Genomic DNA, 14,397 nt, shown 5'->3' on the forward strand with positions numbered 1-14,397 from the left:
TAATCTATATCTGTATATATCTATATATATCTATAAGCCTAAGCGATCATCCGACCATTCGCTATGACATGCAATGACCACCAGGGGGAAGACGCTCCAACCGGTAGCTATGATGTGCACTGACCACCGGGGGGCAGACACTCAACATAGGAGCTGCCGAGCTGTGGTGACTTGGCAGCTGCGGTTCTCAGGTGACGCACCCGGAACCAGAAAGGAGGGAGCCTGATTCTGGGGTGCTTCACCTGAGAACCGCCTTCTCACAATCTGGGACCCCTCAGGGGATGTTAGAGAACTGGTTTCGGCCCGATCCTGCAGGCTAGGCCAAGGGACCCCACCAGTGCATGAGTCCGTGCACCAGGCCTCTAGTTTTATTATAAGGATCCATTTAAATAGTTATTGATACACATTTGAAGATTTTTCAAGTAAGTTGATAATTTCAAAGACATAATTTTTTTTTTTTTAAATCCTCACCCAAGATTTTTTCCCAATGGTTTCTAAAGAGCATGGAAGGGAGGGAGAAGTGGGGAGAAACATCAACATGAGATAAGCACATCAACTGTTTGCCTCCTGCATGTGCCCCTACTGGGCTGGGGAACCTGCAACCGAGATAAGTGCCCTCGACTAGGAATCGAACCATTCAGTCCCCAGGCTGATGCTCTAACCACTTTGCCAAACCAGCCAGGTGACATAATCTGCTTATATAAATTCCTAATCTGGAGTTCTTTTTGTTTTAATTTATTGATTTGAGAAAGAAACATCAATCAAACCTGAAACATAGTTATGTGCCCTGATCAGGAACCGAACCTGCAACCTTTTTGGTGTATAGGACGATGCTTCAACCAACTGAGCTGCAGGCGAGGCCCAAATCTGGAATTCTAAGGAAAAGATATGAGTTCGTGGTACTTGACACAGATTATGAAACTGCTTTGCCAATATGTTATACCAACTTATTCAACCACCAAACGATGATACTTTATCATTTAAATCATATTATCAATGTAGTAGGGAGAAGAAAAACCTCATAAGTCTTTCAATTTGCATTTAAGAACACTGCTAGGGGAAAAGGACTTGAATTAAGACCTGTTACTAGTTATGTGTCTTCTCTTTTAGAGTCATCACAAATATTGAGGGGGAAAGTTTACCTGCTAGTCGGGCACCTATCTCTTCCCTGTGGAGGCAGCGTACTATTAGAGTAGAAAGAACAAGGCCTTTGGGATGCGAATCCACCTTCCTAAAGAACTGGACATACATGCACCAGCCGTGTGAGTTAGTTTCATCCATTCATTTAGACGAAAGGGAGCATCTGATCTGATCAAAAGGGAGAATTTGACCCTTTAGCTAATACTCTTTTTTTTTTTTTAAAAAGAATAGTTTATTGGTTTTTAGAGAGGAAGGGAGAGGGAGAAACATCGATGTGAGAGTGAAAAAAATCAATCAGCTGCCTCCTGCATGCCCCCTACCAGGGATCGTGCCTCCAACTGGGCATGTGCCTGACTGGAAAATGGTAACCTTTCTGTGCCCAAGCTAACGCCTGACCAGCTGAGCCACACCAGGGCTATTCTTATAGTCACTCGCACACTATCCTCTGCAAGTAAGGATCCATTTTGGGAATTAGAAGAGCTCATTTTTTCTCAAGTATCAATTTTCTTTGATTTTTTAAAAAATAGTAAGATGCTTACACTTATTAAGCCCTTGCTTAACATGAGATGTCACATATCAACTAACCTTCATGACAATCCGAGGGAGGTTAATACTCATTATTACCAACACCTCACAGAAGAAAAATCGTGATGTGTAGGGAGACCAAGTAACTTGTTTGAACCTTGGTAGCCTATGTTGTTAAGCAGCCAATAGACTATCCCAGCCTCCTCTAGCAAGTCAGAGGCAAGTCAGCAAAAAGTAAGCAAACCACTGCTGTTGCACTAAGGAGAAAGATACTCTGCCAGTCACTCTCATATGAATGCCTTTGTCCCTAGAGCCCAGACTGAATGGAGGGAAGGGCGGCCGAATCTAAAACTCTAAAAGCTCAAACACATTTCAGGAGTGTGTACTTGCAACCCCTTTAGATGCTTCTAAACTCTGAAGCAGCTAGGCTCAACTGCTCACATTTGGGCAAGTGAGGTGGGCTGTGCCTTCCTGTCCGGTGTTGAAGGAATTTTCAGTGACACAGTCTATCCCGAACCTCTTTCTCCACGTCTTCTAGGCAGGTGCATGACCTGATTATTAAAACAAGCCATGTTGCAAAGGTGGAAATTTTCTGTTAACCTTTCCTCATCTTTCCACCCCAAAAGTGGGGGTGGGGGTGTGTGATACAGGGGAAGGGGACACAACTGACTGTTAAGTTTATTATACTGTGAACCATTTGTTAGGGAAGGTAAAACCCAGACATTTATATTTTTCAGACAAACCGATACAGGCAGTCCTCGGGTTACGTGGGACTCAACGTACGTTGTTCGTCGTTACGTCGCCATCTCCCATTTATTTATATATATAAAAAAAAGTTGTGTCATTTCGACATATGTACATATGTGCTTTATGTTTTTTATTATTTATTTACCACAAGTAAAGGTCAGGAATTGTTACCTTTCTTTTAAAATTTTTGTACTGTTTCACTTCATTACTGCTGTGTGTGCGCTCCATGTGAGTGATGTAGGTGGGTTCCAACTTACAGCGAAAATCGCGTTAAGTCGTGCCGTAGGAACGGATCTCCGAGGTAACCCAAGGACTGCCTGTACCCAGTTTATCCATCTGAAATTCAATACAATAATATCTATGGTACAAACACAACATTCTAAGTTCAGACAATCCAAGAATCCAGAGGCTTATTCACCAGTGTGATTAAATCAGGGATAAAATACCTCTCAGAATTTTCCATAATTTGTTTTACATCATCCTTTCTTGGATACTTTTTGTATAAATTATTCATTTGTCTTAGCTAGTTAAGATTATTCAAGTTCTCAGGGGATTTGAGTATAAGATGCTAATAGTCTTGTTTGGTACCAGATCATCTGCAACGATCTAACCATCAGTTTCAGTTTCTTAAATAATTTTTTAAGCTTTGACTTGGGAGCCTGCTTCAGCACGGACTTTTGCAGCTTTTTTGGGCACTACCACTGTGCAAGAGGTGCACATGTTCCCTCTGTGACTTTCGGAGAGTGTGGGGCAGAGAAAAGAAAGATAGGCAGGTACTCTATGTGTACGTCTATTTCCCCAAAGCAGCCGTTGAAACTGTGTGAACTGAAATAAACTTAGTTCCCACATAGGGCAATTGGCAACAGACTGGATCAGAAAGCCTAGCCGCCTCATTGTTTAAGGCAACATTGTAACAGAGGATTAGCTGCTTGTTAACAAGAATAGATGGCACAGAGTAGGCCCAGTTGGGTTTTAGTGTTGGCTCTGTTACCAAAGCCGATCTTAATCCCATCCCTTAAGCCTGTATCTTCAGTGGGAGAAAGGCAGCGTTGGACCGGGTTAAGAAAGCTTTAGGTCCAGCTTTGAGCCAGTGTTTAGCCCTTGCTTCTGAATACAGCAGCTTCAGAACCCGACCTGCTAATAAGTGCTGGTTAATCTGCATGGTAAACCCTTCCCTTCACTAACAAGATTCAGATAATGACCAGACCAACAGCAGGGGCTTATGTGAGGGTGTAGCTCAGCAATTGGGATGGGGAAATAATCCTGTACATCTGCTTCAGCCATCTTTCCTCCCCTCCCCTCCGCTCCCGACATTTCCTTTACCATCCCCTCACTGACAGCGGTCCTCGTTATTACCGAGGGAAGAGGCACACAGAAGTTATGGGAAATGGCAGAGTCCAAACGAGAGCCCAGCCTGCCAGCAGGCACAGGCTTCTCCCGTAAGCGCCACCTCCATCTGCCATGACACTCGGGAGGATTGGGGTTTTCATTATGTCCTTAAGGCTAACTCCTCTGGATGCTTTCAGAGAGGTTGTTTCAAAATCCCTCTCCTGCTAGCCTTTAAGTAAAGAGGAGGAAAGGAGAAAAATTAAAATACAATAAGCCATATGCACAAAGCTCAAAGCACATAAGCCAAATGATTTAATTTAATATTAGCAAGGGCCAAATGGTATCTTAATAATGAAAACAAAGACTAATGTTTTCCTCAAATAAAACATTTGGAGGAAGAAATATTTCTAAAAAAATGGGGGAAAAAGTTTATTTGGAAAAGCCAGCCTCTAATACAAGGCTTTTATCTATTCTTTCACTCTGTCAATTACAACAATATTTTAAAATACATTTAATACAATATATAAGTCACTGAATGTCTGTCATTGTTCTACCTCAATTTTAAGGATATTAGGTTAAAAATATTTCATTTTCATTCTGGTCCGTCTTCCCTTCTATCCTTATGCTAAATCCATTTCTTTACTTTTCAAATAAGTGAAATGAGTCACAAAATTTTTAGGTTTATGTGGAGAAAATGTGTCTTACGAATGTGTCCAATAATTCTAACCAAAACGTAATTTTCTTTAAGAAACTTCTCAGAAAAAAAGGAGTTATTTATTGAATTAAAAACACTCAGCAACATCCCTCCCAATCTTATCCTTATATGTTTGCCTGGGGCCAAATCTCTTTGGCTCTTTTTAACCAGCAAACATGAAAAAAAAAAACACAACCAACAAAAAACAACTAAGCACACGAAGAACGAGAATCGCCCACACAGCTTAAGCCAGACAGAGATATGAATGGAACCACTATGACTCAAAGGGGGGAAAACAATAACAAAAAGATTCTAAGTCTCATGGTTTAACTGAGGTTTTAGAAAAACCTAAGCTGAGATCAGCTGCTGTTTGAAATATCTGTCTACATTTCATTAGAGATGTTGGATTTACTTAGGAGGCACAAACATATAGTCTTGCATATTTTAATACTAACTTTTACAGTGAAAAAAATACTAAGTGATCTCAAAAGGGACAATGATCTATAAGTACTCAAAATATATCTTTGAAAAGGAATAATAAACATCCTAAGGAAAGAAACCAGATGGGGTGTTGATGAGTACAATGTGTCTAGAATAGACAAGGTATTTCCAAAATTTTATGCCTTAAGTTTCCTATATATATAGCAGGCAGGCACACATGCCAGGCAAATATTGATGCTAGGAAAATATTTCAGTCAGGATTTTAGAAAACCCCCAACTTTCAGCCAAGATTTCTACTCAGTCTTTCAGTGATAATGTATGATAATGTATGACAAATAACACTGAAGCAAGATTAGTTTTAAATTTTAGATTTGCTTCGATCAAGTTATTTTTCTTTTTAACGGAACACTTAAAATAGATGAATTCAGCAGAGTGGTTTGAAAAGTTAAGGCTCCTTAAAGATTCTAAAGACTAAAACTTAAGGCACATATTATAATCTTCATGACACTGTTAAAAGCTAAGATTTAAAAAAAAAACAAAAAACATACCCGACTTCTTCCCTTCATTCTTTGCCAACCACTCCCTCCCCAAAGGATGGCATTTTAAATTTGGACTAATGGTAAGGAGTGAAACAAAAATTCCATCAGGAACACCTGGTAGGGTTTCCACACAAATGTCCACTATTTGCGTTGAGCACCACTGGGAGATGACAGGCCAGGAGAACGTTTTCAGAGATCTTGGGTCACAAGCTGCTCCATTTACCCTTCAGCCCACAGGCTCAGACGGGACTCTCCTCCTCCGTGGGGCTTCCTTCGGTGCCTTTTTGCTCTGGCGATTCTGCTTTGCTGGTAACTGCTTTTGGCGTCTCACCCTCTATACTGGCCTCTTCCTCTTTACTCTCCTTTTTCTGCTGCCTCGCTTTCTTTTTTCTTTCAATAATTCGATAATTGATGCCCATGCCAATGAAGAGATAGATGCCTGCGAAAATGAGAACTATGCCACAGGCCCAGTACGTGTATTTGTAGTCTCCGTAAATGTCATGGAGACGACCTAAAGATGTCAAAAGAGAAAAACACACTGAAAACGCCAACCAGTAAACAGTTATGTGGATAAAAGTCATACCCTTTTCTAGATAAAATTCAAGGACCTACTCAGAAAGATGTCAACCCAATTCTCAAATAGCCCACAGGTGACAAATTAGTTTAAAAAGAAACTACTAAAAGTGGTCTGACCTTTTGTTATGGATGTCATACTTGATTTTGGCTGGCCCTGCATACTGTCATTTTTAACAACTTGAAAATAATTAAATCTTGGCACATTTGAGTTGGGAAGGAACTAGAGATCACCTGGAGTCAGTTTTCTCAATACATATTGGGAGGGGATTGTTGCAGTAGAGGTTTAAGAGCCTGGCCAGGTAGCTCTGCTGGTCTGAGTGTTGTCCCAATACGCCAAGGTTGCAGGTTTGGTCCCTGGTCAGGGCACACACAAGAGTCAACCAATGAATGTACAAATAAGTGGGACCACAAATTGATGTCTCTCACTCTCTAAAATCAAATAAACCTAAAAAAAAAAAAAAAAAAAAAGGAATCTTGCCCAAGGTCACAGAGCTAATTTCAGTCTCCCAGACTCCTGCTCTTTCTCTGACATCAGCACTTCCCAAAAAGCATTCCTGTGAAGACTTGTCCTATGCTAAAAAAATGACCAAATGCTAATAATACCTTTGCATCATTCTGAGTGCTTCTTCCTCGCAACAGGCAGATGCTACTATCACTCTCATTGTATAATGTAAAAACTGAAGCACAGAAACCTTAAGTAACTTGTCCAAGGTCACAAAGTTAGGAACAGTTGGCTTTAAACCCAGGAAGTGTGACTGAAGCTGCAACTGTAACCTCTGAGCTGCAGGATACCTCCTGGTGTCTCCAAAGTCAAATAGTTTTGGGAAATGGCCTATCGTATTCTCTCTTATTAAAGCCGCACAATGAAAGTTAGCATGGCAAAGGCTTTGCAAGGTCCTGTTGTAAAGAAATCTATTTAACTTGGTGTTTCCAAACTATTTTTTGGCCATGAAATCCTTGTTATAGTAAAATTCATTAGCATCTCATCTAATTGGCATCTCAAGGAATAAACTCTGGAAAACCCTTCTCCACACCTAGGAAGGACTTCATGTAACCAATTCATTTATAGGATTTGATATGGCAGGGGCGGGGAACGTCCAGCTGCAGGCGGGCCGTATAAGGCTGGTGCAATCATTGGGTCTGGCCTGCCATTAGGGGTGAGTTAATTAAATGTTTGACTAAATATAGCAGGCTAATTTTTAAGTTGATAATTTTGTATGGCCCACAAATGATGCTATAAATATCCAAATGGGTCTTGGCAGAAAGAAGGTTCCCCACCCCTGCCACATGGTTTTCTAACTCAGGGCATTATTCACTCAGAGTATTTACTGAGCCTTTCCATACACCAGTCACTGGGTCTCTTAGGCCCTGAGGAGAAAGGTGGGCAAAGGAAATAATATCTAGTTTAGTGGAGGAGAGAGATATTAATCAAGTAAACATATAAACTGACCAGTGCTACCAGGAGGGCTGAAAGCAGCAAATAGGGGGGAGGACCAGTAAGTAGGGTCAGGAAGGCTTCTCTTAAAGAGTAACTAATAAGCCTAGTCTGACAGGAAGAAGGGGCTATCTGGCAGAGAGGGGGTGGGGTAGGGATCCAGGCAAAGAGTTCAAAAGCAGTGGTGGGAGGAAGGACAGGGGCAAGAGGGGAAGGGAGAAGGGCCAGGCTGCTGGAGGAGAGCACAGGCCAGCAGGTGGGAAATGAGGCTGAAGAGAAAGGTGGGCGGGCCCTGTGGGCCATATAAGGGAATTTGATCTTCACCCTAAGGAGATGGAAGCAACTGGAGAGTTCTAATTAGCTGAAATATCCGATTTGCATTTGTCTGTCGAGTAGAAAACAGATTGAAGGCTAGCTAGAGTGGATATAGATAGACCAGTTAGGAGGCTACTGGAGCAGCTCAAATAGGAACTATGGATAAGAGATATCTAGAGACGGAGAAAGTATATTGATTAGAGATTTAGGAAGTGAAAACTGACAAGATTGGTCAACTCATTGGATATGGTGGAAGGAAGTAGGAGTTACATCTTTTCAGAAAGCCAAAATTTTTTTTTACTGTCTTATGTATTGACTTAAAAGTTGAAACATTTAATAACTTTAGGAAATAGTTTCCCAACTATATACTCAATTACTAGCTGTGTGATACAAGGCAAATTGTTTCACTTTTCAAAGCCCCTTTCTTCACTAACAAAGTGGGAACTCTAACAGTCTCTACCTCATAGGCTGGTGAGATATAAGATACAGGACGGTGCACTATGAGCTTACATGGTAGCTATTATCATTATTACTACTATTACTTTAATCATTACTATTAAAATAAACTCCCTTATTAAAATGAAATTACCACCAGTGCTTTAGAGGTGGCGTTGTATTTACATGTTTTCTTACAATAAGCATGGAAGTTTTACAAAGAGAAAACATTTTAAGAGACAGCATCATTTAAAAAATATTTCACGCCCCTTTCAGCTTGATGGTTCATTTTAACTCAAGTCTGTGTTTGAGCAATTACGCTGCTCGAAGCATTGTGCCAGCAACGAGGACACAGAAATGAGCAAGACCTGCTCTCCCCCAGCAAAAGGCTCAGTGATCTCTGCTTTCTATCCCCTTCTCAATTTCTGTGCCTGTTTTATGTTAACAGAACCGTGGAGGTAGGGAGACATACTGTACCTAAAAGTGGTGGCCCGAGGAGGACAGGACCGCATTCCACAATGGTCACCAACCCCACGGCGCTGGAGAACTTCTGGGGTCCAACGAGGTCCATCAGTGTTTCAAACAATACCGAGCTGAGCCACCCAAATGCAAACCCAAAAACTCCAGCATAAATACAGAGCCCGATATAGCTGTTAGTCAACGGTGCTACCATATGACACAGTCCATTTGCAATAATAGAAGCAGCAAAAAAATATTGAACTCGAGGTCTTATCCACCTTGTGTTGGCTAAAAGTCCCATAGATGGTCTGGCAAACATATCAACAAAAGCCAGAATGGAAAGGAGGAGGGCAGACTTCTCATTAGAGTAATGCTGACTCTTGCCATAATTACTAAGAAAGACCAAAGGAGCAAACAGTCCAAAAAACATGATCACGTTTCCGGAGAGGTATAGCAAAAAGCCTCTGTGAGTGAACAAGGAAAAGTCCAGGAACTGATTAATTGTTTGCAATACTGACTTTTTCTCCTTTTTGGGGTTTTCTCCAATGAGATCTGTATTTGCATCACCTGCCACTTTTGAACCAGACTTTCCAGCTTCCTGAATGGTTTCTGTAGGCTGATATTTCTCCGCTCTGGCTGGGGGGGGCCCTATTGGTCGCATCAGGGATCCAGCCACACAGCAGTTTAGTAGTAAGCCTCCAAGAATTAGGAAACTTCCTCTCCAGCCAAAGATACCGAAGAAAGCCTGATTGAGGGGGGCCAGAGTAGAGAGGAACACAGGACTGCCTGCCATGGCCAGTCCATTTGCCAACGGCCGCTTCTTGTAGAAATACTTGCCAATCATGGTCAGAGCTGGATTCAAGTTGAAGGCAAGCCCAAGACCTGAGAAAGAGGGGAAAAAGAATCACATACTATAATAAATGTCAGAGAGAGATTTGGAGTTACTTAACCAGACAAATAAATTAAAATAAAGGTATAAGTAATGGAAGGAGACAAAGATCCTCGTTATTGGAGGACATACTGTATTGTGGTTAAAGTGTGAGCTCTAAAACCAGACTATGTGCTTTCAAACCTCAGCAACATTACTTACTGTCTATGTAAGAGAGAGAGATATTGACGTGAGAAAGACACATTGATCGATTGCCTCCCATATGCACCCCTACTGGGGCTGGAGAACCTGCAACCAAGGTACCTGCCTTGACTGGGAATCGAACACTCAACCATTTGGTCTGAGGGGCTGATGCCCTAGCCACTTAGCAAACCAGCCAGGGCTCATGCATTATTCTTAAGTCAAAAGTGGTCAATACAAAAGTGGTCAATAAGCATTTTCTTTAAAAGAAAAACAAAACACACAGACACAAAGATATAAAAATACTTTTCTAGTAAAGAGATGAAAATTAAAGACCCATTTACTACTACTGACTATTCTTAGGACAAGGGATGCAATAATCTCTTTCAACTCATTTATTCATTCAACAATTAACACCTATTATCACAGGAATTTAAAAATGAATCAACAGCAACTCACCTCCAATGACTCCAATACAAAAGTAAAGCCCCTGTACACTGTTAGAGAACGAAGCTGCAATCAGGCCACTTCCTGACAAGCATCCACCAACAATCATGACTGGACGACTGCCATATTTATTCACGAGGATACTGCTGACAGGACCTAAGAAAGGACCAAACATTTAGTGGCAAGAGGAGAGGAACCTGCCCCCCACATCTACACAAGGCATTAATGACACTAAGTGACAAGTCCTCCAAAATGAACATACAACAAAAGGTAATGGTAAGAACATTGCTTTCTTTTATATCTGGATATTCTGGATGGAATTTTACTAAAATATAAACGACTAGATCCTTAATCTTTCCCTTATAAGGCAGAACAGGCTGGAAATAACTTGGTAATGGGTGTTCATAGGCTTCTTGATGTATCTAGGATACGACCAACATATATTTTGTAAGTTTACTTTGTTTTAAATTTTGGACAGACACACGGATATGATGATATGATTTCAGAGCATTATTTACATATTATAAATGTGGCTTATTTCATACTTTTTATAAAGAAAAAGACTAAATACATAATTATTTTTTCCAAGTTTAAAGTTTTGTAATTAGGACATCTAAAATGTAAAGCAAAATTAAAACTGTTCACAGTGACATCTAGATGTCTCAGGTATTGAACTGATTATGACTTTTAGAGAGATAACCTGGTTCCATGCCTATATTACTGTTTTGTGTTATTAGCCAATACTGTGAGGAAAAAAAAAATGCTTGTAGGAGAAAATTAACTCAGATAATGGTCAAAATATTCTTGGGTGTAATGCCTGAAAAAGATAGGAAATGGAGTGTTATCTGAAAAAACCCTGTTGATTCTGTGAAGTATAAGTTAATGCTATAAAGTTTCCAGTATTTTATTTAAAAAAAATTATTTTTATTCATTTCAGAGAGGAAGGGAGAGGGAGAGAGACAGAAACATCAATGAGAGAGAATCATATATCAGCCGCCTCCTGCATGCCCCCCACTGGGGATGGAGCCTGCAACCCGGGCATGTGCCCTTGACCGGAATTGAACCCGGGATCCTTCAGTCTGCAGGCCAACGCTCTATCCACTGAGCCAAACCGGCCAGTGCAGAGTCCAGTATTTTAGATGGAAAATGTTAACATGACATCACCAAAAAACTGAAAACATGTAAATTTACACTTTTCATTTTAGAAAAAAAGAAAAAGGAACTCAAGGAAATAAAACAATAGTAGGCAACTAAGATCTCCTCCCCTAAAAAACATACTCCAACAAGCATCATGAACCAAAGCATTAAAAAAAAGGAAGAAAAGCAAACTAAACCACTCACAGCTCAAAACATATTAGGGTGGGTGTGGCCCAAATGCACAAGTTAAAGGATTATGGCCCTTGTAAAAGTTATGATAATTCTTAGGGGATATACTACTTAGGAGCCAATCTAAACAAAATAACCCATTTAGTAAAAATTCTGCCACAAGACTCATGATAGGCAATTTGTCTTTCGAGCTATTTTAGGAAGGATGGCCCCAATTAGCTATAATTAGAAAAAGAGAGGGGTACAGTTCATAGGCCTATTATAACAAAATTCAGGGAAATGTGCTAGTTATCTCTGGATGAGGACAAAGAAGGAACTGTTTTCCCAAAAGAAAGTGTCATGTGCAATTAGGAGAACTGACATGACTTACTTTTGATGCAAAATGCAAGTGGCTTTCAAGCTCTTTGGCAGCTCAGAATTACAACAGCAAACCGCTGGTCTGTAGTCAGCTTAAAGATACACTGAGCAACTGGAGGACCTCTTGAGAATATTTATACCAATTTTTCAAGCCATCATAATCAAAACCTGATTAGAAATCCTGGCAGATAGAGTCCAAGGTTCCTTTTCATTTCTTTAAACTTATATTTTTAAAAAGTGGCTCAAGTGGTTGAGCATTGACCTATGAACCAGGAGGTCACGGTTCAATTCCCGAACTGGACACATGCCCGGGTTGCGGGCTTGATCCCCAGTGTGGGCTGTGCAGGAGGCAGCGGATCAATGATTCTCTCATCATTGGTGTTTCTATCTCTCCCTTCCTCTCTGAAATCAATAAAAACATATATAAAAAAGTACTACAATTTAGCATTTATGTTCTCTTAAAAAGTACTTTAATAGACAAAACAGGTTTAGGTTCAAAATTTAAAAGATATACAGCAGAAAAAAAATGTATTCCCACACCCATTCCCTGTCACTCAATTTATCTTTCTCTAAGGCAATCAGGTTACCTGTTTTCTCTGAGCACTGAAATTAGGCACTTAATCCAATTATGACTCTAACTTACTTCTGTTTCGTGAGTTTATGTTATTGTCTCAACAGGATTATAAACAGGATCACAACACCTAACCTAGTGTGTAATATGTAATACTCAACCAAGTACACATAATACTAGACGCCCGATGCACGAAGATTCGTGCAGAATGGGCCTTCCTTACCCTGGCTGCCAGCACAGCCTTTGCTCCGGCCCAGAGCCACCCTTCTACCTTCCCATGCTGCCCAGAGTCCCAGAGCGGCTGGGGCGGTGCAAAATGCCTGCATCATCGCCATGGCGACAACGCAAGTGTCCCGCCCGGGCCGCTGGGAGCCTGTGTATGCAAATTAACCCACCATGGTTGTTGGGTTGATTTGCATACTCACTCCTGATTGGCTGGTGGGCGTTGCAAAGGTACAGTCAATTTGCATCTTTCTCTTTTATTAGTGTAGATAGTATGTAATACCAAGCATAATGCTTAATAAAAATGGGTTGAAGCTGACACCAGGTTAGAAGCCTAAGGCTCAGGTTTAACAGTTAAAATGTAGAATATTTATATTGGCTATTATAGAGCTACAGATTCAAATGATAAAAAGAGAGAACCAAGATGGTGGCATAGGTAAATGCTGGTCGCAGCCTCCCACAACCACATCAAAAAATACAACTGAAATACAGAACGGTCATCATTTAGAATCGCCTGAAATCTGGATGAATAAAAGTCCTATAACTAGAGAAGTAAAGAAGGCCTGGGGTGGGGCAGGAACCATGATTTGCATATAATAAAAGGCTAATATGCAAATCGACCAAACGGTGGAATGACCAGTTGCTATGATGAACACTGACCTCCAGGGGGCACATGGTCAATGCAGAAGCTGCCCCCTGGTGGTCAGTGTGCTCCCACAGAGGGAGCACCTCTCAGCCAGAAGCTAGGCTCATGGCTGGTGAGTGCAGTGGCAGTGACCTCTCTCACCTCCACAACAATGCTAAGGATGTTTGCCTGCAGGGAGTGGGCCTAAGCCCTCAGTCGGGCATCCCCCCAGCGCTCCCCGACTGCAAGCGGGCACAGGCTGGGCTGAGGGACCCTCCCCCCCAGTGCACAAATTCCATGCACCAGGGCTCTAGTACTTTCAATAATTAAGATTAAAAATAAAATAAAAGAGCTACATATGAAAATAATCTGAGGTACTAAATAGCCACCAAAAATAAGATTATCAAAAGTGAAAACTTGCCTAAATAAGCAACTTGAGACACTGTCAATCCCAGTAAATAAGTATAGTTGGCTTTATAGAATCTGCTTACTAAGTAACTATATTTTCAGTACTATGGTAGGTTTTGACTTGTACATGTTAAATTGTGATTTGGTGTTCCAAAGTGAAACAAACAGTATTTTAAATGACGTTATTAAGTAAGCAATAATTTACTCTTCACATTTCCTTCACATGTCAAAGACAGAAGCGGGGGGGATAATAAAACTTAAGCTTAAGGTGCAGCTGAAAATGCTTTTAGGACTACTGTACTTTCCAGCATATAAGACGACTGGGCGTATAAGATTTTCCTGGGTTAAAAAGTCGTTTTATATGCCGGAAAATATGGTATATTGGACTCTATTGATGGGATTAGATATAATGGATTAGGTATATTGGACTACCGTATTTTCTGGTGTATAAAACAACTTTTTAACCCAGGAAAATCTTATATGCCCAGTCGTCTTATACGCCGGAAAATACGGTATATTATCACAAGGAACTGGAGGGAGTTTTTATTCATTTCTTTAATTCTAACACCATGAAAAGTGTTTTTTCAAAGACTTTGCATTAGCTATTCAAGTCAACTGGATTTATTTTAATTCTCCTGACATCAATTTAAAAAAATCTTTGTTTACATTTTAAGAGTCTAGCGGAGAACAACAAGAAAAATCAGTTATGCATGTGTCATTTTTCTGAGAGCTTTTTA

At 40.6% G+C, this 14,397-nt stretch overlaps 1 protein-coding gene across 2 annotated transcripts in view; it reads right to left on the reverse strand.

Annotated features, from left to right (window-relative positions):
• Positions 1 to 4,863: 4,863 nt before the first annotated feature.
• The window catches only part of SLC16A1 (solute carrier family 16 member 1), a 29,410-nt gene continuing 19,876 nt past the window's right edge, over positions 4,864 to 14,397 (reverse strand). For both annotated transcript variants that reach the window (XM_008147173.3, XM_028154084.2), the window contains 3 exons: positions 10,164 to 10,307; positions 8,654 to 9,517; positions 4,864 to 5,926 (listed from right to left, as the gene is read on the reverse strand). In XM_008147173.3, coding sequence (XP_008145395.1) covers positions 5,655 to 5,926; positions 8,654 to 9,517; positions 10,164 to 10,307 — 1,280 coding nt within the window. In that variant the 3' untranslated portion in view covers positions 4,864 to 5,654. The remainder of the gene's footprint in view (positions 5,927 to 8,653; positions 9,518 to 10,163; positions 10,308 to 14,397) is intronic.

Source organism: Eptesicus fuscus, chromosome 22, assembly GCF_027574615.1.
Source record: "Eptesicus fuscus isolate TK198812 chromosome 22, DD_ASM_mEF_20220401, whole genome shotgun sequence".
Lineage (NCBI taxonomy): Eukaryota > Metazoa > Chordata > Mammalia > Chiroptera > Vespertilionidae > Eptesicus > Eptesicus fuscus.